The sequence below is a fragment of the Aspergillus pseudodeflectus genome, assembly GCF_044049435.1.
Source record: "Aspergillus pseudodeflectus strain CBS 756.74 chromosome Unknown BJX68scaffold_11, whole genome shotgun sequence".
Taxonomy (NCBI): domain Eukaryota; kingdom Fungi; phylum Ascomycota; class Eurotiomycetes; order Eurotiales; family Aspergillaceae; genus Aspergillus; species Aspergillus pseudodeflectus.
Window position 1 is genome coordinate 457,243 of NW_027263787.1, and position 23,775 is coordinate 481,017.

The 23,775-nt window shown below is 51.8% G+C and overlaps 6 protein-coding genes across 6 annotated transcripts; 3 read left to right on the forward strand and 3 right to left on the reverse strand.

Moving 5' to 3' along the window:
• Window positions 1-1,019: 1,019 nt before the first annotated feature.
• BJX68DRAFT_253940 (MFS transporter) lies at window positions 1,020-5,916 on the forward strand (the record flags this gene model as incomplete). Its single annotated transcript, XM_071042807.1, has 12 exons — window positions 1,020-1,177; window positions 1,249-1,598; window positions 1,654-2,047; window positions 2,112-2,565; window positions 4,051-4,172; window positions 4,238-4,440; window positions 4,593-4,622; window positions 4,674-5,030; window positions 5,092-5,140; window positions 5,195-5,246; window positions 5,306-5,609; window positions 5,672-5,916. The coding sequence occupies 12 exons, from the start codon at window positions 1,020-1,022 to the stop codon at window positions 5,914-5,916; spliced, it is 2,718 nt and encodes a 905-aa protein (XP_070901563.1).
• Window positions 5,917-7,331: 1,415 nt separating this feature from the next.
• Window positions 7,332-9,154, forward strand: BJX68DRAFT_32226 (DNA-directed RNA polymerase I subunit RPA49). The gene is made up of 3 exons (XM_071048975.1): window positions 7,332-7,520; window positions 7,578-7,906; window positions 7,984-9,154. The coding sequence occupies exons 1-3, from the start codon at window positions 7,373-7,375 to the stop codon at window positions 9,010-9,012; spliced, it is 1,506 nt and encodes a 501-aa protein (XP_070901564.1). The 5' UTR covers window positions 7,332-7,372; the 3' UTR covers window positions 9,013-9,154.
• A 60-nt stretch (window positions 9,155-9,214) lies between these two features.
• hemA (5-aminolevulinic acid synthase HemA) lies at window positions 9,215-11,512 on the reverse strand. Its single transcript, XM_071039470.1, has 2 exons — window positions 11,058-11,512; window positions 9,215-10,996 (listed from the first exon to the last, which is right to left on the reverse strand). The coding sequence occupies exons 1-2, from the start codon at window positions 11,398-11,400 to the stop codon at window positions 9,432-9,434; spliced, it is 1,908 nt and encodes a 635-aa protein (XP_070901565.1). The 5' UTR covers window positions 11,401-11,512; the 3' UTR covers window positions 9,215-9,431.
• Window positions 11,513-12,219: 707 nt separating this feature from the next.
• Window positions 12,220-17,726, reverse strand: ino80 (chromatin-remodeling ATPase INO80). Its single transcript, XM_071048976.1, has 4 exons — window positions 17,064-17,726; window positions 16,446-16,961; window positions 12,626-16,394; window positions 12,220-12,557 (listed from the first exon to the last, which is right to left on the reverse strand). Exons 1-4 carry the CDS (start codon window positions 17,589-17,591, stop codon window positions 12,352-12,354), a joined length of 5,019 nt encoding a protein of 1,672 aa, XP_070901566.1. The 5' UTR covers window positions 17,592-17,726; the 3' UTR covers window positions 12,220-12,351.
• A 2,350-nt stretch (window positions 17,727-20,076) lies between these two features.
• On the forward strand, window positions 20,077-21,598 carry BJX68DRAFT_232330 (zinc-dependent alcohol dehydrogenase). Its single transcript, XM_071039471.1, has 3 exons — window positions 20,077-20,835; window positions 20,902-21,256; window positions 21,343-21,598. The coding sequence occupies exons 1-3, from the start codon at window positions 20,179-20,181 to the stop codon at window positions 21,387-21,389; spliced, it is 1,059 nt and encodes a 352-aa protein (XP_070901567.1). The 5' UTR covers window positions 20,077-20,178; the 3' UTR covers window positions 21,390-21,598.
• A 57-nt stretch (window positions 21,599-21,655) lies between these two features.
• On the reverse strand, window positions 21,656-23,756 carry BJX68DRAFT_253944 (putative GABA permease; the record flags this gene model as incomplete). Its single annotated transcript, XM_071042808.1, has 8 exons — window positions 21,656-21,840; window positions 21,947-22,331; window positions 22,388-22,474; window positions 22,532-23,064; window positions 23,111-23,258; window positions 23,317-23,363; window positions 23,472-23,621; window positions 23,690-23,756. The coding sequence occupies 8 exons, from the start codon at window positions 23,754-23,756 to the stop codon at window positions 21,656-21,658; spliced, it is 1,602 nt and encodes a 533-aa protein (XP_070901568.1).
• Between the last annotated feature and the right edge of the window lie 19 nt (window positions 23,757-23,775).

A 23,775-nucleotide genomic window follows, 5' to 3' on the forward strand; every position in this document is an offset into this window, starting at 1 on the left:
CTCCGGTGATGACCCAGCTGGGCTGGACTCCGTCAGGGCGGAGAGCTGTCCCGCTACGTGGGGGAGATAAGAGCGGGTGCTTGTTGGGGAGCAAAATCGAGCGATGGGTGAGCTATGGAATGTTGGTTGGAGCGATAGAGAGCGATAAGTAGAGTTGAAGAGGGGGAAAGTATCCTGAGATGTTGTTTCTTCATGGAGGACGCATCGTGTTCCAGGGGGATAAGGGCCCCTTTCGTTCAGTCATTCAAGTGGAAAGAAAGGGAACAAGAATCATCCATGATTATTATGATCCGGGGAGGAGACCACTAAAATACGAACTTGTATCGCCGTGACGCAACATGCCCCTCCACAACCAGGTATTTATCTGCCGCAGGTTGTATTGCTATTACCAGTTTACTATTTTCACTGATCTGGCATCCCACTTTGCTGAGTATGACCGTGAGTCTCCTGCCAGCTATGACTCTTTGATATGAAATTCTGGCGATAATAGTCCTGAGAGCCTCAAGTATGCTCTATGTTTGCCCAAGTTGATCTCGTCGTATGTTATTTGGTCACAGACACGGACCTTATGACGTTGCAGCGACCTGGTCCCCGTGACCCTAGCAAGCTGTCGGAAAACGTAGAGAAGACCTAGACTGCTGCAGTCTCAGGCTGTTGCCGAAGAAAAGCTGTCATACGAGCATTAAGAGTACCAGCTGGTCATGTTGGGACAGACTGGGGTATGGGAAACGCCATTATTGTGATCTCCAGATTCTTGGGTCGTTCACATTTCCTTATCAGAAGGCAAGCATCGTTTAGCCGAGGCCGCTGCTGGCACTGGCCATTCGCCGACCGTCATTCTCGGTTGCTGCCATCGCCATCAATGACCTGGCCTCCCTCTCTTCACTTCACCTTTTTCATTTTTTGGATCTATTCATTTTCTCAGTTATAGCATCTTTCTCAAGTTCCGATGATCTATAATGAACTGCATTGACCGAATACCTTCTTGAAGCTGAATCCCGAACTCCCTTTGCTCCACCATGATCAGTGCTACGCGGCGCTGGTTCCGGCGCAATCGCAAGACCCTCGCAATCGGCACCGGTGTAATCGGGGTTGGCTACTTGGCTGGACAATATGTGATTTCCAAGATCTCCGAAGCTCGAGAACGCATGAGTAGTGACCGTATCGCTCGGGAAAAGTATGTGGCCAGCTTTCTTACACTTAATCGCGTGCTCGGCTACGCAAGCTGACTATCCCTCCGCCACGCAGCTTACGGCGACGTTTTGAGCAGAACCAGACCGATTGTACATACACTGTCTTGGCACTTTTGCCGACCGCGGCGGAGGACATTCTCGAGGCCCTGCCGGTGGAGGAATTGACAAAGGAATTGCAGAAGAAGCGCGCAGAGCGTTTGGCTCGCCTTAATGCTGGGGAGGGTACCGCCACGGGCTCGGACATGAGCTCTATAGCACCCAGCTTACCTGAAGATGATCGGAAAAGCCTTTCCAGCGAAAGTTTCTTGCGGACCAGCCAGTTAGGAGAGTCGACTCTGGAAGGTGATACATCAACCCAACCGAAGCGGAACAAGACCCAGCTTTGGAATGAGGTTAAGATTACATGTATGTCTTTTATTGCTTGCTCCATCATTTGGTAGCAACGGCTGACTCGATCCAGCCATTACGCGGTCATTTACTCTAATCTACACTCTGTCCCTCCTGACCATCTTTACTCGTGTCCAACTGAACCTACTCGGCCGTCGGAACTACCTCTCGAGCGTGATTTCCTTAGCGACACCTCCCGCAGACCCCTCAACTATCAGATTAGAAGACCACGATGATGATTTCACTCAGACATTGGGAAATGACTTTGAGACCAACCGGCGATACCTTGCCTTCAGCTGGTGGCTGCTTCACCGTGGCTGGAAGAAGTTGATGGAGGAGGTTCAGGCCGCAGTGGTGGAGGTGTTCGGACCTCTTAACCCAAGAGATGATATATCTTTCGAGAAACTGTCGGAACTGACCCTCCAAGTCCGTAAGAAGATCGAAGGCGATACCGAGGAGGACAGAAAGTATGCCCTCCCTGTTGCTCGATGTTTCTACTGCTGTGGCTGTTACTGACTGATCATGATCAAGACACCGAAAGTGGTTGGCTTATCTGCTTCCGCCTCGAGAAGAAGAAGATGATGTACTGGAGGAGTCCGGTGTCCTCGGAGTCACGGAACCTTCAACTCCTCAAACGGCTGCGACTTTGCGGCATCTCTTAGATGAGACCGCGGATCTTATTGATTCTCCAACCTTTACCCGTGTTCAGATGCTTCTCAACAATGAATGTTTCGAGACATTGATTCAACAGTGCAAAGTGGACGCATTTAAATCTGCAGGGCCTGTAACCGCCCCGCAATCATTCGCCTCTGTGGCTACAGTTGTTCCGTTTACAGAAGACTCGCAACTCAAGACGAAGCTCGCAAATGTTCTCGCAGTCCTGGCCCGGCAGGCGCATGTCATCGGTAATGGGACGACTCCACCCAATCTGTACGTGACAGCGATGGATCAAGGCGTACGGGAGCTGGAAGCTTTTGCCGCTGTGGTTTATAGTTCCAACTTTGACTTTGAACTTCTCGGCGCGGGATCAATATCCGAATCCTCTGGAGTGGCAGCTCGTGAGCCAGATTCTGCTTCCTCCTCACCTGTGATTGTCAGCCAGGGCGGAAATGGATCTGATTATGGCCAGTTGGCTGACAGCAGACCGGTGGTGGCAAGCGCTGATGACAGCGCCTTCGACCAGGCTTGGGGGAGAGCGGTAGAGGAACAACCGACCAGTGAGCCGACTGCATAGGCCCTCGGGAAATGTCCGATGTATAGACAGACTCTCAGAAGGAATTCGTCCATGACACCAACTACCTTTCACCTGTAACGATTTGCGCGTCGGCGCCTGTAATATACATGAAATTTATGCCATGACGTTTGTCCTGAGATCGAAGAGAGCCGCTTGAAGTTTTCAGCTCGGCGATGGGGGTCAGATCGACAGACCTTGGTCCAACGGAGCGATTTATGATGGTCGCCACTCGCGGGACTGAGACCCCGCAGTAGGGTGTCATCGCAAGACTGGGCTGTGACCTGGTGTCGACGACAAGGCGGTTTGTACAGCGCAATAGGCTAGCGGACAGACCCGACTCCCGGGGTAACAGGAGATAAGGACCAAGAATGGCGATTTTCATTATATAATGTTAAAAGAAGTTGCGGGGAAAGCCGAATAGCCGAAGGAGGAGACTCTGGTTCAGGGCCTGGCTGAGCCGCTGAGCGGGATTGCGCCGCTGGGGCTGCCAATTGCTGGGGTCAAGATTGGCCAGGATCGCAAACGCCTGATAAAGTTACACCACCGGCGCCCGCCGATGCTTGGGCATGCTTACAACTATGTAGTGCACAACGCCATCAGCAGCCAGCTGGCGGAAAATTATCGTATCGAAGTTTCTTACCTGCAGTGGGCATTATTTGTCCATCCTCCAGCAGATCCTACACCTGATTCGGGGTCGGGGCCTCCGATCAGCGATGATGCTCGCTCGCCATCATGCCGGAATTTCTGGAATCCCCCAAGCTTATTTATGCGCGAGACATCCGTGGAATGCTTCGGTCCCTTTTCTTTTCCTCTTCTCCCTCCCTCTGCTCCCCCGCGTCGTGGTCAAGTGAACAAGGTGTTATACGGCACAGAGCTCCCCCTCGCTTCTCTCGAGTCTCGAGCATCCTCGCTTTAGCAAGGTAGTATCTCCGAGCTCGGCCTTCCCCCGACACCGGCCAAGCCCTTCTCCAAGTTCTGGCCCCGTGCTGTTCGTTTGCGCCGGAGCTGTTAAATAGCGTTTCTTCTCCCTTCTGACTCACGGGCCTGTTTATTTCTTCCTCTCTTTCTTCTCCCAGTGGCAAGTTTTAGGGTCTCACCGCATACACCATGGGAGCTACCGGTACGTGCTCTAAACCGAACCCCATCGAAATGAACCGAGGCGCTGATGTATAGCTCGGAACAGAAGATCCCCGCAGCCCTCCGCCTGAGAAGGTCGAGACTGAGAGCCAGCTGCAGTCGCCGGTGCCCAATGACCTCCCCTTGCTCACTCAGACGACGGAGCGCAAGCTCATGGCCAAAGTCGACTGGCACGTCGTTCCCTTTCTTTGCATTATGTATCTGCTTGCCTTCCTGGACCGGTACGAGCGAATACCCTCAATCCCATGAATCGAGTAGAGCCCGAGCTAATGATCCCCCTTTAAAGAGTGAACATCAGTAATGCCAAAGTCCTGGGTCTGGCGGAGGACCTCAATATCGTCGAGGGAACAAAATACAACACGGCCTTGACCATCTTCTTCGTCCCCTACATTATTTTTGAGATACCTTCCAACATCTTGCTGAAGAAATTGAAGCCTCATCTTTGGTGTATGTGCTGGAGTTCCTTGCACGGGTGGCGCTCTGCTGATGGTTATAGTGTCCATGTGTATGTTCCTTTTTGGTCTTGTCACTGTATGCCAGGGTCTTGTCACAAACTGGGCTGGTTTAATGACCACACGTTGGTTCCTAGGTATGCGCCTTTTTTCATTATTGACCATCCGTGACTAACGTGACCAATGTAGGAATGTTCGAGACAGGCATGTTTCCTGGATGTAAGCATCTCTTACCAGTCTTCCTAGGTGATGGACACTAATAAGTTCAAGGTTTCTATTTGCTAGGAATGTGGTATAAACGCAGCGAGGCTCAGAAGCGTTTCAGTTTCTTCTTCAGCTCTACCACACTGGCCGGTGCTTTTGGCGGTTTGCTTGCCAGTGGACTTGGAAAGATGCATGGACTTGCCAATCTTGCAGGATGGCGTTGGGTTTTCATCATTGAAGGAATTCTCACTTGCGTTGTCGCAATTGCTCTGTTCTTCCTCCTCCCTGATTTCCCCGAGGAGGCGAAGTGGCTCACTGAGGAGGAGCGCACGTACATGCGAGCCAAACTAGCTCAAGACTCGGGACACGCTGGAACGGATGCTGACATGGGTTGGCGCGATGTTCTGGAAGTCTTCAAGGACTGTGAGTGTTGTCTTCTCTTGGGACGACTTTCTTTCAATAACTGACTTTATACCCAGATAAGATTTTCATTGGCGGCCTGATGTACTTTGGACAGATCGTGACAGCCTATGGTTAGCCCACTCCTTCCATCCAATAAGCGATGTTGCGAGACTGACATGCCTCAGGATATGCTTACTTTGCGCCGACTATCATCCAGTCTTATGGATATGGACGTTAGTTCTTCAACCCCCATTGCTAGACGATTAGCTAACTGGGCTTAAGCAATTCAAACCCAGCTGTATTCTATTCCACCGTGGGCGGCGGCCTTCGGCTTCTCCATGGCAATCGCTTTCGTGTCCGATAAATTGCAACACCGGCTCGCCTTTACTATCTTTCCGATGCTGGTCTCCATGGCCGGGCTTGGGATCCTACTCAACGTACACGGCGAGGATAACACGGACATCCAGTATGGAGCGCTCTTCCTGGTCACAGCCGGATGCTACAGCGCGATGCCTGTGGTTGTCTGCTGGTTCGCAATGAACCTCGGTGGCCACCGGCGCCGCAGCGTTGGCACCGCATGGCAGGTTGGTTTTGGAAACAGTGAGTCCACCAATGTCCATCCCTACGCCGCGATGTTCAGCACTACTAACACGAAATCAAAGTCGGCGGGATCATCGCTACGTATTCTTTCCTTGCAAAGGACAAGGCCAACCACTACAAGCCTGGTTTCAGCATTGGTGTCTCTTTCCTTGCCTTCTCTTGCGCATGCTGCATCGCCTACTTCCTGGCGATTTGGCATCAGAACCGACAACGGGAGCGCATTATGGCGAGCGGTGACCCTAGTTATGTTGAAGAAGATGGGGAGCGTCTGGGAGATATGGCGACAAAGTTCCGCTATGCGTATTGACCAGTCTTCGGAAACGAAGGAGTTTTGGATTCTTCGACTAAGTAGTAATAGAGCCGTTGGAAGCCTTTACTAGGGCTAGGGCTCTGAGATTATATACCCACAATGAAGATAGAGGAGATATATCAACTCTTATCATCTTGGAATAAAAAAGTTATAGTTATCATTAATAACACACAACATTGAGCAATCCCACGGCATGGATGTTCTCGTTAATTTCTTGATGTCATGGATGTTTTGTTGAGCACTCGGTAAATGTGGTAAACGGCCAATGAGAGGCTTTTCAGCTCTATCTGTGGAGTTCCTTCCTCGGACTTATTGTCACGTGCAAGCTCGCTAAGAACACCCACAAAAGCGCTTCTGGGCTTTCCATCTCCGTCCCTCTTCCAACCATCTTTCATCGTCGCAGAATTGTGAGTACCAGCTCCCCCATCCGCCTCAATGGCGTTCATTGTTCGATGACACGGTTACTAACTGCCTGACCGAGTAGAACATCTACGAAGATGAGAGCCAAGTGGAGAAAGAAGCGCGTTCGTCGTCTCAAGCGCAAGCGCAGAAAGATGAGGGCTAGATCGTGAGTATCTCCAGTGTCATAGACTCGAATTGGGATGTGTCTTAACTGTCAATGCAGCAAATAAACAACTCGCCCCCTCCATCTCAGCTTCTCATGTTAAGCTCGTTGTTGAGCACTGAACACGACAAAACGATGACGACGTCACGATGATGATTTTCCGGTTATGATCGTTTCGTGGTTCTTCCGCCTCCTCCAGTAGGGCCTCCTAGTCTGGTACACAACAATTGCTCTCCTCAAATTTGTCTTGTTGATCTCGGAACCCACATGCTCAACGTGGAACGTCGTCCCCGATCTCACGAAAAGGATACGACTTACCATCACAATCCCTCGGGTTTATCAAAACGTGTTCGACTGTTACTTCAGACTAGGTGGTGGGGTCATATGATTCTGTCTTCGGAGGGGCTCAGTGTGTTTAGTCGGGGTTGTGAGGAGTTAGCGAAAGGGAAGGATGGTCTTCGGTCTTACTGTACTATCTTGTTCTTATGCCGCTGATTGCTTTCGAGCTTGGCCTGGGGACTGGTCAATTACTCCGGAACCTGTAGACACCAGCCTCGGTTGGTGCACCTGCTTGTTCCGCATGGACGGTGTCCTCGAGTGTTTATACTGAATACGAAAAACCAAAAAGTTCCTACGACCTCTCTGAACCACTGTAATTTTCTCATTGTACTGTCTTTGATCATCATGGAAACTCAGTATTCGAGCTCTGAAAGCTTGATTTGTTTGCCTCCGAAAAAAATGCACTGATTTGTGTGCATTGTGGGTTGCACTCTCTCCGCCTTTTCACCTCTCACCGCCTTCACTTTTTTCTCCAACTTTTTTTTTCCCAGAGCGACCTTTGCGCTCAGCAAACTTCAATATCACCCTATACCCTTGAAACATCGCGCAATGGCATCGGATAAGGCAGAGAAGAAGCGCAAGCGTGCCTCAAACGGCCACGAACGCCCCACGAAGAAGCCCGCCTTGGATCTTCGAAGCTTGCCGCCGCTGAAGGCCAATTTGATTAAAGACCACAGCGAACTCACTCCTGTCCTAAGTAAGACGTCCACCGATGTACACCTTCTCAGCACGTTCTAACCACTGCCTTGAATAGTTACCACCCCCGGTGTTACCTCACAGCCGAACATCCAATTAACTCCATACCTAAAACCACGAAGCGAAGTCTCGACCTCTTCTGGGAACAATAAGGGCATAGCTTCGACAGAATTGCTACTCCAGTCTTCGCAGCATTCCAAGTTAGACTTTGTCGGCCGCGAGGCCAACGACGATGCGGACTCTCAGCTGAAGCATTATGTTGCTGTTGTTGATCCGGCGAATCAATCTTGGGAGTTTGTGGAGGTGCGCAAGGTTACGCTTCGCGGGGCTGTGAGGAAGGCGGCTGCTGGTGATGAGGAGGTTGAGGAGAGCGAGGATGAGGAGATGGTTAGTTTGCACCTTTTCTTCTTTTCTTCAATGGGTGACAGGACGAGGTTGGGTTGCTAACATTAATCTTACTACAGAGGACTATGCGCGAGCAAAAGACCGACCTTACATACACATTCGGAACCAAGAAATCACGAAAAGCAACGCAGTCCATGGCCGAAAACGCTCAGCTCTCCAACGCTCCCTCTGGCGCCGCTACAGCTGCAGAGTCTGCCCTGCTGGACTCCATGCCCGCAGAGGTAGCCGCAGACCTCGCGGCGAAAGCTGCCGCCGTGCAAGCCGAAGTCCAAGCCGCGAAACCCATTCCCCAGGCCGATCTCACTGCGAAACACCCATCGGAAGTGTATCCCATCGAAACCCTCATCCCCAATGGAAGAGCCACCCTCCGCGCGCTCCCTATCAAAGATTGGCAGGATACCATCTCTGCAGGACTCATGGTTGCGACAACATCAAGATTCGTTTCAAACCGCGTCGACGCAATTGTCGAATCAGGCAACACAACCCAGCTCCAGATCCTCCGCTTTATCCTCGTGCTCCTGGAACTTTACCGCTCCCTCCGCCGCGGCGGCAAGCAATCCGCCAACAGCGGCGGTCCTGGAAGCAGACGCCTTCCGTCCCGCGAAGACCTCCCCGGGATCCTCTCTGGCGGTACAAGACTCACCTCCACATCGTCAGACGATGTCGACCCCTCTATCGCCTCATCCACCCTCTCCGCCCCCACAGTCGACGCCATCCGCCGCAAATTTGCGCCCAATCGCACCTATCTCTCTAAAAACGACGTCACCTTCCTTGAAACAACCATCTGCGCGCTCTCACTGCACATCCCGCCTCAGCCTGTGCGCGACGGCGTCCCCACGCCCAACGGTGGCAACTCGCCGAATGAAATGGCCACAGATCCCTCGGATCTCCGCGATGATCTGCAGCTTGAGAATAATGAGATTCTGCACTATTTCCGCGAATTGGGTTGTCGGGTTGATAAGCCCCGTGAGACTGAGTTTGAGAAGTGGAATGTGAGAGGCGGCAAGAGTGAGGCGGCGACGAGGAGGATTGCGCGGTTGAGGATTCCAGTGGAGTTCCCGAAGGTTAGTCGGGGTGGAAGGAGATAGAGCTGCGCATTGTTGAATGAGTGGTGGACGGGAAAGAGAGACAAAAGGAAGATAGAGTGATGCCATGATGTATTTATGCAAAGCTGGCGTTTTTCTCAGGTCGAACCCGTTTATTGTAGATAAAATATCACGCATGGATACCAAAAATGATGCGGCTACGTTGGTAGATACAATTGAGCTACGGCTGCAGAGCATAAATAGATAGGATGAGGATATGCTTATGAATTCGGACCTAAGACTAAATGATGGACCGGCCCTATAGAGCATCCATTATGTATGAACCCGGAGGGTAAGTTGCCCGGAATATAAGCACAAAAAATGTGCTACTAGGTATAATGTAAGGAGCGGACGGGAGAGGAAAGGCTATACAATACCACATCACATCCCAGAGGTTGTTTACCGCAGGTGCCGAAGGGCACTTAAGCGGCAGCAGCAACGGGGATTGATGCAGCAGGCACAGCGCCAAGGGCGTCCCCGGCTTTGACGGCGCGAGGGGTGCGGAACTCGCGTTCCACGGCAGCCTCTAGGGCTTCGTTTGGCTGCAGGTTCAGCTGGGCGTCGGACCAGATTGGCTGGTTCTCGAGCTCGGCTTGTTCGACGCCGACGCCGACGAAACCACCAATGGCCTTCCAGTCGCTTGCGCGCTTGATGCCCAGGTCGGTCCAAACGGTGTTCACGGCATCTACGAGGTGGTTGCGGAGGTCCTTGGTGTGGCCTGGGGTGGGTGTGATTCGGAGTCGCTCTTCACCGCGGGGAACGGTGGGGTAGTTGATTGCTTGAACGTAGATGCCGTGCTCTTCGAGAAGCTTGTCGGAGGCCTTTTTGGCGACCTCGGCATCACCGACTAGGAGAGGAACAATGTGGGAGGGGTTCGGAATGACGGGGATATCCAAATCCTTGAGGGATTGCTTAACGGCACGGGTGTGCAGCTGCTGCAGGACGCGGTCCTGCTGGTGCCGGGATTGGTAGCGAATAGCGGCCTCTGCGCCGGCCATCGTGGCTGGTGGAAGAGAGGTGGTGAAGATGAATCCGGGGGCAAGGGAACGGATTGTGTCGACCATGGCGGCAGAGCCAGCGATATAGCCACCAACGCATCCATAAGCCTTCCCGAGCGTACCGGTGATAATGTCAATTCGGTCCATCACAGTTCCCTTTGTGCTGATGGGGCTGGCGGTATCCTGGGAAGCATAAACTTCGTAATCAAGGTGCTCGGCAACACCAGCACCATGAGGCCCGTACATGCCTACAGCATGAACCTCATCCAAGAAAGTGATGGCTCCGTACTTGTCGGCTAGATCACAAATCTGCTCAATAGGAGCAATTGATCCACACATGCTGTACACCGATTCAAAGGCGATGATCTTGGGAACATGTGCCGGCAGAGACGCCAATTTCGTCTCGAGGTCGACTAGGTCGTTGTGCTTGAAGACCATCTTCTTTGCGCCGGAGTGGCGAATACCCTGAATCATCGAAGCGTGATTCAAACTGTCAGACAAGATAACACAATCAGGCATTTTGCTACCTAGAGTTGCCAGAGTGGCATCGTTGGCCACAAAGCATGAACTGAACACCAACGCGGCCTCTTTGTGGTGCAGAGTCGCCAGAGTATTTTCCAATCCCACGGCATGTTGATTGTGTCCGGAGATATTACGAGTTCCACCCGCTCCGGCTCCATAAGTATCGAGCGTCTTGTGCATTGTGGAAAGCACCTCCGGGTTGCGTCCCATACCGAGGTAGTCGTTCGAGCACCAGACCGTCACCTTCTCTTCCTTGGAAGCAGTGTGGGCGCGGGGGAACTCCTGGGCAAGGCGGTTGATGTTGTTGAAATAACGGTAGGACTTGTCCTGGTGCTTCTTCTGCAGCTCCGCATTGTAAAAAGCGTTGTAGTCGAATGGGGCAGCCACGGGGGCTCCAGGACGAGGGCCAGACACAGTCGCGGTCGCTCCAAGCGGGTTCGCAGCGGCTTTGGAGAAGGTCGGGTGCACTAAGAGAATCCTGTATTAGAACCTGGAATTTGGCGATTGACTCGTTTGGCCAAAACATACCTCGCTGGGCCTCCTTGTGGAACTCAGTGCTCATGTTGGCACCATTTCCGCCAGTGGAGTGCAGCGCTCTCTTGCCCGCAGTAGTCCGAGTAGACTTGGCCGGAGTCGGCACACCGGCGGCAGAGGAAGTGAAGCGCTTGCCACCAGTCATGCGGGCACTCTGCACAGCAAGGGCCTTGCTCATGACCGGGCAGCGGCGAGCCAACCTCTGCAAATTCGACATGGTACCACCACCGGGGCTGGCACTGGGGCGGGTGGCCGTGGCAAGCGAGCGGAGAGTAGTCGGAGAGCTGCGCTTGAGGAACGGACACATGGCCCGAGACTGCTGGAGAAGGGCCTCCATTGAGACGAGTCGATTAGCTGTGTTGATGGAGAACAATTGAAGGGTATGAGAGGGTGAGTGGGAAAACAGAGGGATAAGAGATGGGGGAAGTCAGGGTGACTAAATATGACCGACGACGGGATTCAACTCAAAAGACTGGTGCAAATTTCGGCATTCCAAAACCGTGACACTGTCTCCCGTGACTGCGGGGAGATACACTAGCTATATACGGTATAGTCTTACCTGCAATTGACAATCATCCAGGTTTGATTGGTCACCTCCCCCCTCCCTGGTCGAGACTCTTAAAATTACGGAGAAATTACGGCTTGTATTCGGCGACTGACTAATACATGGTGCACATAAGTGCCACACATGGGACAGCGCTGAAACCTGGAAAAGCAACTTCTGAAGTTTCGAGGGCGTTTGCCTCGTCGTGCGGGTAATCGGAGATACTATACGCTTACTCCCTACGGCTCCTGACCCGCTGACCGAGGCTAACGCCTCTTGGAACACTTGCCGGGGTCCGTCCGTCTGCCTGTGATCCGCATCGTACGTTCAAACGTTGGTTTCCCGGCCAGGAAGGCCATTGACTGTCATTCTCGAGTAATCGTCCATGTGTAAGGCTTACGTTCGCCCATAGCTGCTTTATTATAACAATATTGAGCACAGTGGCCATATCCAACCCCAGTTCTCTTCTTCGAAAGCACATGTATGAATACGTTTAGTTAACATCTCTACCCTCCATCTGACATCATGCTTCCACTCTTGACGTGGAGCTTGCATAGCATATCGCCATCTTCGTGTTAATACAGGCAAATGTAAAACAGTCCCATCCGGGCAGAGAAGAAAAGAAAAAAAAAATAGTAGAAAGTGAGAAGAAGCCGAAGAAAAAGGGGACCAAGAAAATGGCGAAGGAACAATATAGAAACACTAGACGCCGTCATGCAAGTATAATAAACCATCAACTCGCCATTAACCACCAAGACCCCCATCACCATCTATGAGACGAAGTCGCTCTTTCGTCGTTTTCGCTCGTTTGGATGTTCCCTTCGGACCTCGCCCGCGTCCTCGCTTGGGGATTGGCGTGGCAGCTGATGGGGTTCCAATATTCTCTGCTGTTGATACCGGAGTCGCAGCTCCCGAGGGTTTGGCACTAATATCATCAAAGTTTCCTTCGCCTATAATGCAGAAAATAGAGTCAGCGGAGTTTTTACCAGGAGCGGGGTAGTTCGGGTTAGAATCGTACCTTCGTGATACATATCATCCAGTGTGATATCCCTCTTTCTCTTCTGGGCGTTCTTCTTGCCGCCCTTACCAGCACCAAATGTTTCGCCCCGTTCAAGGGCTTCCCGTTCCTTTTGCTCGATGAGTTCGGCCTGTTCGTCGTCGGCCAGCCACATGGCAATGTCCTTGGTCTTGCTCTCTCGATTGCGGGTGTTGAAGTCAACACCGCCAGCTGCGCCACCTGAAATAACAACTCGTTGAACCTCCTCTTTTTGCAGGGCTCGTTTGCGGATACGTTCTTCGATTGTATTCCGGGTGATCAATCGATACACGGTGACCTGTCGAGTTTGACCGAGACGATGAGCTCTGTCCATAGCCTGCGAGTCGATGGTTGGATTCCAATCTGAATCGTAGAAGATGACAGTGTCTGCAGCAGTCAAGTTGATTCCCAGACCACCAGCACGAGTAGACAAGAGGAACACGAAGATCTCCGGACGTTGCTGGAAATCAGCCACAGTATCTCGGCGGTCCTCAAGCTTCGTGCTTCCGTCCAAGCGGCAATACTTGTAGTTGCGGTAGGTCAAGTATTCCTCCATGAGGTCAATCATACGTGTCATCTGGAAATACAGTAGCACACGGTGGCCGCCCGCCTTGAGTTCTCGCAGAAGTTCATCCAGTTTACCTAATTTACCGGAGTCCGTGACAAACCGTCGCATGGACGGTACTTCGATGTGAGTGTAGCGGCCCTTGGCTGAAAGTGGCGCAGGCAACATTGGAGGGAGGGAATAAGGCGTCGGATCCAGTTGTTTCTCAATGATTTGCTCTTCCATGGCTTTCGAGGGAACACCGTACAGCGCATGGCGAACGGAAACATTGAACAGACTGTCGGTGGTTTCCATCGAGGCCTCTTGACCTGAGGCTACAAGAGTAATCGGAGGCGCAGATGCAGCGGGGCTAGCACAAGGCTCAATGACGTTTAGCCCCTCTTGCTCAAAGACTGACTGGGATACGTTCATCAATTCGCGCATGTATCCCTCGTGCGTTATGTTATGAGCAGCCTGTCTGTCGTTGCGCTGGGCAATGTTGAACAAAGCATGAGGCAGAACAGTATTCGTCAATCGATCCTTCTCTTCATCGTATATCACATTAAGATAGGAGAGTCTGTTCGTCTGTCCGCGACGACGAACGGCGCGCTCAAAAACCCCGAGTTGAGACAACTCCGATGCCTCTCCGATAGAAGTATCCACAAACCGCAGGAAAGAAAATGCACCGTCGTCCTCTATGCTCTGTTTGATATTTTCCGGTGTGAATATGTTCATCATATGTCCCAAATATTTGGCACGGAAACCAGCCCTGGAGTTGTTTGGCCCTGCCATATCAACGCGGCCATCGGACTTGCAAAGGATTCGCGGGACGGTGAACTCGATCAAATTGCGTGTTGAGTAGGCGACATCGACATTGTTACCCTCACGAACGAACGAAGCGGTTTCTGCAAAGTGTGCAAGCGAAAATGGTGAACTAGTCTCGGCGCGTTCAAACAGATCAGGATGGTTGCAGACCTTTCGGAATTGCATTACCAAGTTCATCAGCGTCGTGCTGTCCGTCTCATCACCAACGGCAGCCTTCTCAATTAGATCCATGATGCTAACCCGATTTCGTAGATTGGTGTAGTAGGCGCGTTGGCGGTATGTAAGATCACAGAAGACGTCCTTTTCGACTTTATCGCCGAGTTCTTGCTGCACGTGCTTTTTGACACGCCGAAGCATGAATGGCTTCAAAATCATGTGCAGACGCTTAAGCTGGTCTTCATTCAGCTTCGTGTTGCTCTGTGCATGTGATTCAATATCCTTGGAGAACCACTCGCTGAATTCGTCGTGAGAGTCGAATAAGGTGGGCATTATGAAATGAAGAAGGGCCCACAACTCCTGCATGTTGTTTTGGATAGGAGTACCGGTCAGCAATAGTCGATTGCGGCAGTGGAAGCCAAGGAGACTCTTCCAACGTGAACTCTGCGAGGACTTGATTGCCTGAGCTTCATCAAGAATCATGTACTGCCACTTGACCTTCTGGAAGTACTGCGCGTCAAGGACAACAAGTTGATAGGACGTTACTAGTACATGGAACTCGGACTCCTTGGTATAGGTAATGTGTTTGCGATCCCAGAATTTGCGAAGAATCTTGCGGTCTTTGGCAGATCCCCAATAGGGCAGAACCTTAACATCCGGGACGAATTTGGTGATTTCCTGCTGCCAGTTGTGGAGTGTTGATGCGGGTGCAATCACCAAGAACGGACCCCAGATATTATGGACTTCAGCCAGGTAGGCCATGACCGAGATGGATTGAATGGTTTTACCGAGACCCATCTCGTCCGCCAAGATACCGTTGATACCCTGTTCGTACAAGTTGACAAGCCAATTCAAACCCTTCAGCTGATATTCTTTCAACTTGGCTGTGAGCATATTAGGCTGCGAAATCTCAATGTCTCCCAGACTGGTCGGGTTTTGGAAGTTCAGCTCGCTATCATCCATCGCATCCATGGGGTTTTGGTCGGGGTTGAAAGCGCGCGCCCGTTCCTGGGCTTGTTGCACAGCGTTCTGAGCATTAGCCATGGCAGCCTGGCGCAATGCGGTTTCATCCTCTGCATCAAAGTCCAAGTCTTCGAAACTTGTAACTTTTGGACCCGCAGCACCTAGTTTGGCGACCTCCGCTGCTGTCTCTTCAGCCTCGTCCCCTTCCGCTCCCGGGATCTTGCGACCGATGAAGTGAGAGTACAGCTCGGTCTGTGAAATCAAGAAGTTGAGCTTGCGCCTCTGGCGATTAGCCTCACGCTCTGCTTCTGCTCTCTTCGCCGACTCGAGTTCCTGCTTCTCGGCAAGGCGGCGCAAATCTCGCTCTTCACGTTCGTTGCGCTTCCAGAAGGACATCATCTCACGCATTGTTCGTTTGGCGCGAGCTTGCGTATCTTTCATACTCTTGTTCGTCCGTTCTTGCCACTTGCGTGACTGCTTGCTGGCTAGCTGGGCAGTTTTGCGCAAGTTCTCTTGACGGGTGCTGAGGGAAGCGGCTTTGATGCGGTAGACTTTCGGAATATCCTTACGTGCAATATCCCTCCAGATTTGTTCATAAATCTGGTTATAGCCTTTTGAGTCATATGTCGAGATCGGTATCGGTGTGCCTTCTTTCGAACGGTTTGCTCTAGCTTCTTTCTTGAGAGACTCTTTTCGCGGGTCTTCCTTAGGAGCAAGAGGCAAGGGCTCGTCATTCTCCATTGCTGCATAGGCGGCTTCGGCTGCATCCTTTTCAGCTTGCTTCTGCTCCTTCGACTTCTTGGGTCGTGTAACGGGACCGCCACGACCAGACTTTCGCCTTGATGGGGAGCTTCGACCGATGTGAAAGGAGCTAGTAGTGCCCCCCTCGAGGTTGGGAGCCAGCGGAGTGATCTCGCCGATTTCTTCGGGAGAAGTGACGCCTTCCAATGCCCTCTTGGTAGTCTTGATCTTTCTTTGGGCCCGCTCTGCTTCCCGCAAGAATTTCGCTTTCTCAGCCGAGTCCTGGGTCTCGTTCGCCTTGAGTTCCGCTTCAAGCTTCTTCTGCATCTCCATTCGCACAGTATTTTCTCGCCGACGCTTCCGCTGCATATCCTTCTTGCGTTCCTTCTCATCTTGAATTTCCTTGGCCTGGACTTCGGAGATGACGGAGGCTTCGTTTGCGATCCGGAATCGATCCATACCTGCGTTCGCTTGTTTGTCGAACGACTTTCCGAGTTGTAAAAGAAAATCATGACGGCGGCGCTACAATTCGTGTTAGTGTGCACAGGACTGAGTTGCAATCCCGGGCCATACCTTGCGCTTGATCCCCTCAGCTCGGTCAATGTCACGTAAACGCTTCTTCCCTTTCGCCAGATAGCGCTCGCGTTCTTTCTCAAAGCCCGCGGCCTCTACATCGCTTTTCTCTGCACTTTCGATTTCGCTGATAATCTTGTTGACCATGTCTGTCTCCTTCTCAGACAACGTTTTGCGAGGAGGACGAATTATCTTTGGAGGTTCGGTCACTCCATTAGTTAAGATATCGGTGGTCTTTTCGTCTTTATCAGTGGTGCGTCGACGTCTGTCCGTGCTGAGTTTCTTGTCCAATCGCGCTGTTGAAGCAGCCGGCGCCGGTTCAAGCTCTTTGATTTTGGACTGATGGAGGGGGGCTAGGGGTGGGGGGCTAAGACTGGTTGCGTTAATAGAAGGTGCAGCCGAAGGGATCGCAGAAATTCCTGGCGGGGGGGACTGTCTCTTTGGGGGAGAGCGCTCCCCTGAAGGTCCTGAGAGGATACTAGCGAATGACATAGGGTCGGCCGCGCGAGAAGGTTTCTGCGAGTAGGAGTAATAAGGCGTTAGTATTAAGATTCATGCAGCAATGAATTGATTGTGGAGCTAGCGGCGATGAGATTGAAAGATAAAGGACCAACGTACCACTTCTCTCGGAGGCGAGCTTGGTCTGGGCTCTCGCAGGTGAGATGACGAATAAGAAGGAACGCCGTGGCTCAATGAGAACGACTGCTCCGGCTCCTTCTTTGGTGACACATGAGGGTGGCTGTCTGGTCGACTTGACGGATGTGCATGGGACGGGGTCGAAGGGCCGTATGGAGATGCGCTGTTTCCGGGAAGTATAGATCCATGATATGGCCTCCCGAGAGAGTATTGCGGAGTTCCTGAAGCCGAATGGGACTGATATTGCGACGACGGATCAGATGAATGCAGCGGCGGGGGGCCATTGCCATTTAATGGTGGTAAGGTGCCTGGTAAAGGCGAAGGCGCATGGGAGTAGTGCGGACTCCGAGATAGATTGGGCTGCGGGAAGGCAGGGGGAGTCTGCGGTGGGCGATGCTGATATTGGTCATTGCTGGGATAGAAGTGTCGCGGCTTATTGGAGGGTGAATATGCAGGATAGCGAGACTGCTGAGTCGGAGACTGCGGATTGTACGGCGGAGCCCCCGTCATGGTGGCAGCCGCGTGTGTCGGAGGCGCGGCGACGAAGGTTTGAGGACAGGGACTGCCGAGATAGAGAGAGCAATTGAGATGGATATCAGGAGGTCATGGACTGGCAAGGTATACGGCAGGCGCCTATGCGCGAAAAAGGGCCCTTGGTCAAGGGAGCGATCACGCGTTCGTGACTCGTGAGCCGCTGAGCTATCTGCTTGAAATTAACTATAAGCAAGCGGCAGGCGATGGGAGGAGTGGATGGATTCGAGAAATAAGATGAACACAATCTCGAGGGCGGATGAAAGAGGATGGTGGAGGACACACTGGGAAGGAGAAGAAAATGAATGGGATGGAAGGGGAGTTCGCCTTACCGGGTCTGCCAGGAATCTTCTTTCGGAGGGTCTGGCTCTAGTGTCTCCTCGTCTGGTGAACCAGCAAATCTTCGCGGGTCAGGCGTGGTCGGGGAACAGAAGACTCAAGCTGAAGCCATCTGTTTGTGGGACAGTTGTACGCTGACAAGTGTTGTAGCGGAAGAGGATTCGAAGGGCTCGATAGGACAACGGTGAATGGGCAGGAGACGGTGGTCTAGTAGTAGTATCCTTCAATGCTGGCTCGACGGTGATGGTGACGATGAAGAGAAGATGAATGAAGAAGGATGGGAGGAGGATGTGGTGGTGAGGGTGATGGTGACGGCGATGGTTCCAGTATTTTACCTGGTGCTGATGGAAGGTGAGCTCCCCCTTTGCGTTGCCCAACTTTTCCTCCTCGTCTTCTTTCGTCCGCCAAAGTTCTTTTCTTCTGCTGCTTGTCGGCGATCCGAACACGCTTTCTTTCCGTACCGTAAATACGTTACCACTTCTCACTCTGGGAGTCTGGAGCAAACACAGTCCCTGGTTTGCAGCCCGCTAGTACTTTGTAGTAGTACTATCTTATGCTGTCACTACCTTCAAGTCAGCTTCTAAATTGAGCCTTCTGCTGTAAGTTATTCTTGTTAAGGAGGCCTCTCGAGGGAGAGTGTCTCTGCTCGAATATGGACATTAGATAAATCAAGGTGAAATGCTATATCATCGCCCATCCCCTTTCTCCACGTCTCAGCGTATCTTGAGCCGTTTGACGTGTTAGATACGGTATAGGACAGAGGGAGGTAATCGAATTACATCGCCAGATTCCAGCAAGATCGGGACGCCGTTTCGCAATCCAAGCCCCAGCCAAAACTTCCCCATCTTTGTTGGATAAAGTACCTTCTTTGGAGCAATAATCGTGGAAGTCATGCTTGCTGTTTGTTGGATCATTACTGCCCGTTGGCCCATACCCTCTAGTGTTGCCTCTTACTGCTTTCGTCTTGCTTCATCTATTATCCCCAAGCTGCGTGGATGGTCATGGTCTCAAAAAGATGCGTGGAGATACCGACCTTGTTCAGGTGGGACCTGGATAGCCGCTCTGAAGACGGCCTCTTGGCATTATTGAAACCACACCCCGAGATCGTGATCATCAAGAAAACACGGTCTGTCGGGAGGAAGCTCTCTCCGTGAAATGAGACATGACTGGTATGCCAGTTGGATTTGCTTTGTTTCAGGGAAACGGGGACCGGATATCTGCTGCGCCTGCATATTGACCGACGCGAGGGTCAAACATAGCCGACAAGATGAGGCACCTAACGGCCCTCTGCGTGCAAGTGCCCTTTTGAGACCTCAATTAGCAACCCCGCTGCCCATCTAACATGTGGTGAAGTTCCAGCATCATTATACAACGTTGTCCTTCAAGTTCCCCCAAGCTGAAGGTGACTCGGGAACCCAATTTGGATACTCTACTTAGTCGTACACGAAATATGAGCCTGAGGCAGCGACATCCGAACAAAAGAATATCACAGCGGCGGTCCCCGTGTTTATAGTCCAAGCCGCTATGATGCCGTCTTATATCGTCCCACACTCGACCAGCTTTCGGACCTCCCCGCACTGCAGTATGTACTTCCCAGTCTCTTGAGAGAATTCTGATTAATATCAGCTTGGAACTGGAAATCATTATAATCATCATACCATTCCGATTCCTGGGGCCCCAGGCCGAAACCCACCTCACAACTACCCTGACAGACCCATTACTGCTTCTATGTCACAACGACACGAGCTGATCCAAGGCAATTTGTTATCAAAATTTGCCGCAGATGAGCGCATATAGACTTCAAAATCCCGCATCAGCAGATCCCGATGAGGAATGCGTGGCGAGCGTTTGGAACTCCGACTCCGTGTGACGTCGTCTATTTTTGCTGGTACCGTCATCCACAGCGTTCTCTACCAATCTCCTGATGCGAGCTTCTAACCATCTTGCTGCCCTGGTTGCCGGGCAAAGGAAAATTCTCGCCCGAGCGTGCAGTAACTGGTTTACGTCCTGCCCGTCATCAGTGTGCCCTGATCTATGGTAGTGGTACCACAATTCTTGTTGCTGTATCCGGACCTTAGTAGATTAACATAACGAGGGTTGTCTTTACCATATAACCCGTCCAGGACCCTCCAGTGAAGACAACATACCTAGATTGCCAACTTACTGACATTTTATTATTTCTTCAATCCTATCTTCTTTCACGATAACCTACTTTCCATAGCCAATCATGTCCATCCCCGACATGCAATGGGCCCAAGTGGTCGAAAAGACAGGCACTCACCCAGTCTACAAACAAATTCCCGTGGCAAAACCAGGACCAGATGAGATTCTTGTCAAGATACGCTACTCCGGCGTGTGCCACACAGACCTGCACGCCATGAACGGCGACTGGCCCCTAACCTCCAAGATGCCTTTCGTAGGCGGCCACGAGGGCGCCGGCATCGTTGTGGCGAAAGGCGACTTAGTTGACGACAAAGACTTCCAGATTGGTGACCATGCCGGCCTCAAATGGCTCAATAGCTCCTGCCTCTCCTGCGAGATGTGCATGCAGTCAGACGAGCCTCTTTGCGCGGACGCCCAGCTATCAGGTTATACCGTCGACGGTACGTTCCAGCAATACGCCATTGGCAAGGCTGCATTGGCTTCCAAGATCCCAAATGACGTACCCCTTGATGCTGCTGCGCCCATTCTCTGCGCAGGAATCACCGTTTACAAAGGCCTAAAGGAGGCCGGGGTCCGGCCTGGTCAAACAATTGCCATAGTTGGGGCCGGGGGCGGCTTGGGCTCTTTGGCACAGCAATATGCCAAGGCAATGGGCCTGCGCACTATCGCTATTGACGCTGGGGATGAGAAGAAAGCCATGTGCGAATCGTTGGGAGCTGAGGTCTGTCATCCCCTTTTCCAACTCATTTTCCCACTCATTTTCAAACACTAAGCAAAATCAATACAGGCCTTCATTGACTTCAGCAAATCCACCGACATCGTTGCCGACGTCAAAGCCGCAACACCAGGCGGTCTAGGCGCGCACGCCGTGATCCTGCTCGCCGTTGCGGAAAAGCCCTTCCAACAAGCCACCGAGTATGTACGATCTCACGGGTCTGTTGTTGCTATTGGACTCCCCGCAAATGCATATCTCCGCGCTCCCGTGTTCACGACTGTTGTGCGCATGATCAGCATCAAGGGCAGTTACGTAGGTAATCGCCAGGATGGGGCTGAGGCGCTGGATTTCTTTGCGAGGGGGCTTATTAAGGCGCCGTTCAAGACGGTGCCGCTGAAGGACTTGCCGAAGGTCTTTGAGCTAATGGGTGGGTTCCATTTCCCTTCTTTCGGCCCCTTCCGCGCTTTTTTTTTTTTTTGTGGTACTAATGCTAATAATTACGTTGGTTTACAGAGCAAGGAAAGATTGTTGGAAGGTATGTACTAGAGATACCAGAGTAATGCAATGCGAGGTGAGAGATCAAATCTGGTGTATCGTGGTTGCTGTTGGGAGAAGTAATGCAGTTAGTAAACGAGAAAGACTGGATTTTTTCTATTACGCAACATGTATACTGAGAACTTGACATTTACGAGAATTCTACAGTCAGCCTACCGAATGCCCTGTAATCTAAAAAAAAAAAAATTAGCTGCCCAGCAGCGCGAATCACCCCATAGAATCAGCCTTGCAATCGAAGAAATGACGACCGTCAAAGACTCATTGCTGCTATCTACATCCCTACCTTCTCAGAGCGCCCAGCCCATAGGTTTATCTCAGACGGAGTAGAAGAGGACGATGCCGATTGCACCGTGGTCTGCGGGCCCTTGTATGTCTTTCGCGCATACAGAACGTAGTATAGCAAAGCACCACCCCAGAGCGCACCATTGATGACCACGGTATAATTCATATCCTCGGCTAAACAAGCAAGGCCTAGTTAGTACACAACCAACCGCAACGAAACAAGGAAAGCAGAAAGTGAAGTAGAAAGTGACGTAGAAGGAGAAGGATAAGGAGAGCATACCCGTCGGCCCTGGTCCCAGCGTCGGAAACATACAAAGCACAATCGCAAACCCCAAATACACAATCGCCGTAACAGCAATAGGCTTGCTAAACCTCCCCGTGTAGAACACGCCGGGATGGAACCGCTCCTCGCCCCAGACCAGCCGGCAGAGGATTGGCATCATCCAGGCGAGATCGTTTCCGGCGACTGCGAGTGAGAAGAGTGCGTTCGCAGCTGCGGCGTTGATGAGTGAGAGGAGGCCGATTATCACCGCCGCGGCCACGACGCCCCAGACCATTCGGACGGGCTGGTAGCGGATGCGTTTACTGACATGGCGAAAGTAAGAAGAAAATGGAAGAGCGCCGTCGCGGGAGAAGGCCCAGCTTTGGCGGGAGGCGGCGACGACCTTTTCCTCTTGAGTTAGGGCTTGGTTGGGCCTTGTACGTGGGGGTGGGTAGATACCAAGCTTAGGCCCATGAAGAATTGGACTAGGGCAACTATAGCCATAAAGCCGAGCGCGCCGGATTTTCCGAGGCAGTCATAGTATATCTACAGGTAAGACTTAGTATCATCAGACCGCTATAATAAAGGGAAAAGAAGGCCTACTTGAGCCATCGGCTGCCCGAAAGCAGTGCCCATGACTGCTTCCAGATCCGTGTTTATGACTGCCGCAATGACAGCTAGCGAAAGGAAGCCCAGAATTCCGCAAAGCCCGGAAGACCACAGAATCCCAAGTGGAACTGCGCGCGCAGCATTCGTAGCCTCTTCACTCATGTGGACACAAGAGTCAAAGGCGCCGATGGTCCAAATGGGCGAGAGCCAAGCGAGCATAAACGCCCATCCTGTCGGCCATGTGGTGAGATTCTCCAACTGCCCAAAGACGTATGTGCCCGAGTTGATGCTTCCACCATTGACCGCTTTGCCGATGGGCAAGGCGAGGACAGTGGCGATTACCAGACCGATGTTCGTAAATATACAGGCGGACTGGATCTTTGGCATGATCCTTGCGAAGAAGGTTGCGATTAGCCCGTGGACAACTACGCAGCCGACGTAGGTACCGTAGACAACTGGTCGAGAGGCGGACCAGTTGCCATCGCGCGCTATCGAGACTATTGCGAGCAGCATGGTAGCGAATCCATCTGGTCGGTTAGTTTCCAGCAAGCAGCCATAATGTGTGTGACTCACAATCTATAGAGCACACGCCTCCGATGAGTCCAATGGTGTTGCTATAACCGACCACGAAGCTCAGAGGGTTCTTCCACTTCTCTCCGCTGAAGTAATGTGTCCAGAAGTAAAGGCCACCGGCGGTAGGCATCGCAGACGCTAGATCGGCCTTGTCGATACGTCAACTTCATGGGAAATTAAAGGATATGGGAAGCAGATCATGTTACCATAGCTAGCCCAACGATGAAGATAAAGAAACTCGCCGCCAGCCATCCTGTGTTCCTAGTCAGTGACCAGCTGAAGAGAGTATAGTCCAAGTTTCCTTACCCTATTCACCTTCAGTCAATGTCTCATGAGATAGCAATGGTAAGTAAAGATGAACCTACCCAAACCATGCCAACAGGACCAGCTGGTATAGAGAACGCCAAGGTTGATGCGATGGATGGTAACAGTCCCATGATACTGAAAGCAATCGCGAAGACCTGAACTGTCGAGTAATGGCGTCGTAGCTCCTGCTTATACCCGAGAGTTGCTTCTCACATTAGCCAGGGTAGTTGCATACCAAGGTAATGGCAGACTTGAGAATAGGTCTGAACTCACCAAGCAGCTGGGTATCACCACGCTCGACGGAAGGCTCGCCGCTCATCTTCTCGGTTTGATCTGCCATGTTCGGATAGATAGATTGG

What these genes read in the sequence shown, in the direction of transcription:
- ino80 (XM_071048976.1), bottom strand. Translation starts at nt 17,591, where the DNA reads ATGACGGGGGCTCCGCCGTACAATCCGCAGTCTCCGACTCAGCAGTCT. An exon ending in GCTCGCCTCCGAGAGAAGTG is followed by an intron (nt 16,962 to 17,063) that starts GTACGTTGGTCC and finishes TCCTACTCGCAG; the next exon opens with AAACCTTCTCGCGCGGCCGA. An exon ending in CTGAGGGGATCAAGCGCAAG is followed by an intron (nt 16,395 to 16,445) that starts GTATGGCCCGGG and finishes CACGAATTGTAG; the next exon opens with CGCCGCCGTCATGATTTTCT.
- BJX68DRAFT_232330 (XM_071039471.1), top strand. Translation starts at nt 20,179, where the DNA reads ATGTCCATCCCCGACATGCAATGGGCCCAAGTGGTCGAAAAGACAGGC. An exon ending in GCGAATCGTTGGGAGCTGAG is followed by an intron (nt 20,836 to 20,901) that starts GTCTGTCATCCC and finishes AAATCAATACAG; the next exon opens with GCCTTCATTGACTTCAGCAA. An exon ending in GAAGGTCTTTGAGCTAATGG is followed by an intron (nt 21,257 to 21,342) that starts GTGGGTTCCATT and finishes GTTGGTTTACAG; the next exon opens with AGCAAGGAAAGATTGTTGGA.
- BJX68DRAFT_32226 (XM_071048975.1), top strand. Translation starts at nt 7,373, where the DNA reads ATGGCATCGGATAAGGCAGAGAAGAAGCGCAAGCGTGCCTCAAACGGC. An exon ending in CGAACTCACTCCTGTCCTAA is followed by an intron (nt 7,521 to 7,577) that starts GTAAGACGTCCA and finishes TGCCTTGAATAG; the next exon opens with TTACCACCCCCGGTGTTACC. An exon ending in AGAGCGAGGATGAGGAGATG is followed by an intron (nt 7,907 to 7,983) that starts GTTAGTTTGCAC and finishes ATCTTACTACAG; the next exon opens with AGGACTATGCGCGAGCAAAA.
- hemA (XM_071039470.1), bottom strand. Translation starts at nt 11,400, where the DNA reads ATGGAGGCCCTTCTCCAGCAGTCTCGGGCCATGTGTCCGTTCCTCAAG. An exon ending in CCACAAGGAGGCCCAGCGAG is followed by an intron (nt 10,997 to 11,057) that starts GTATGTTTTGGC and finishes GGATTCTCTTAG; the next exon opens with TGCACCCGACCTTCTCCAAA.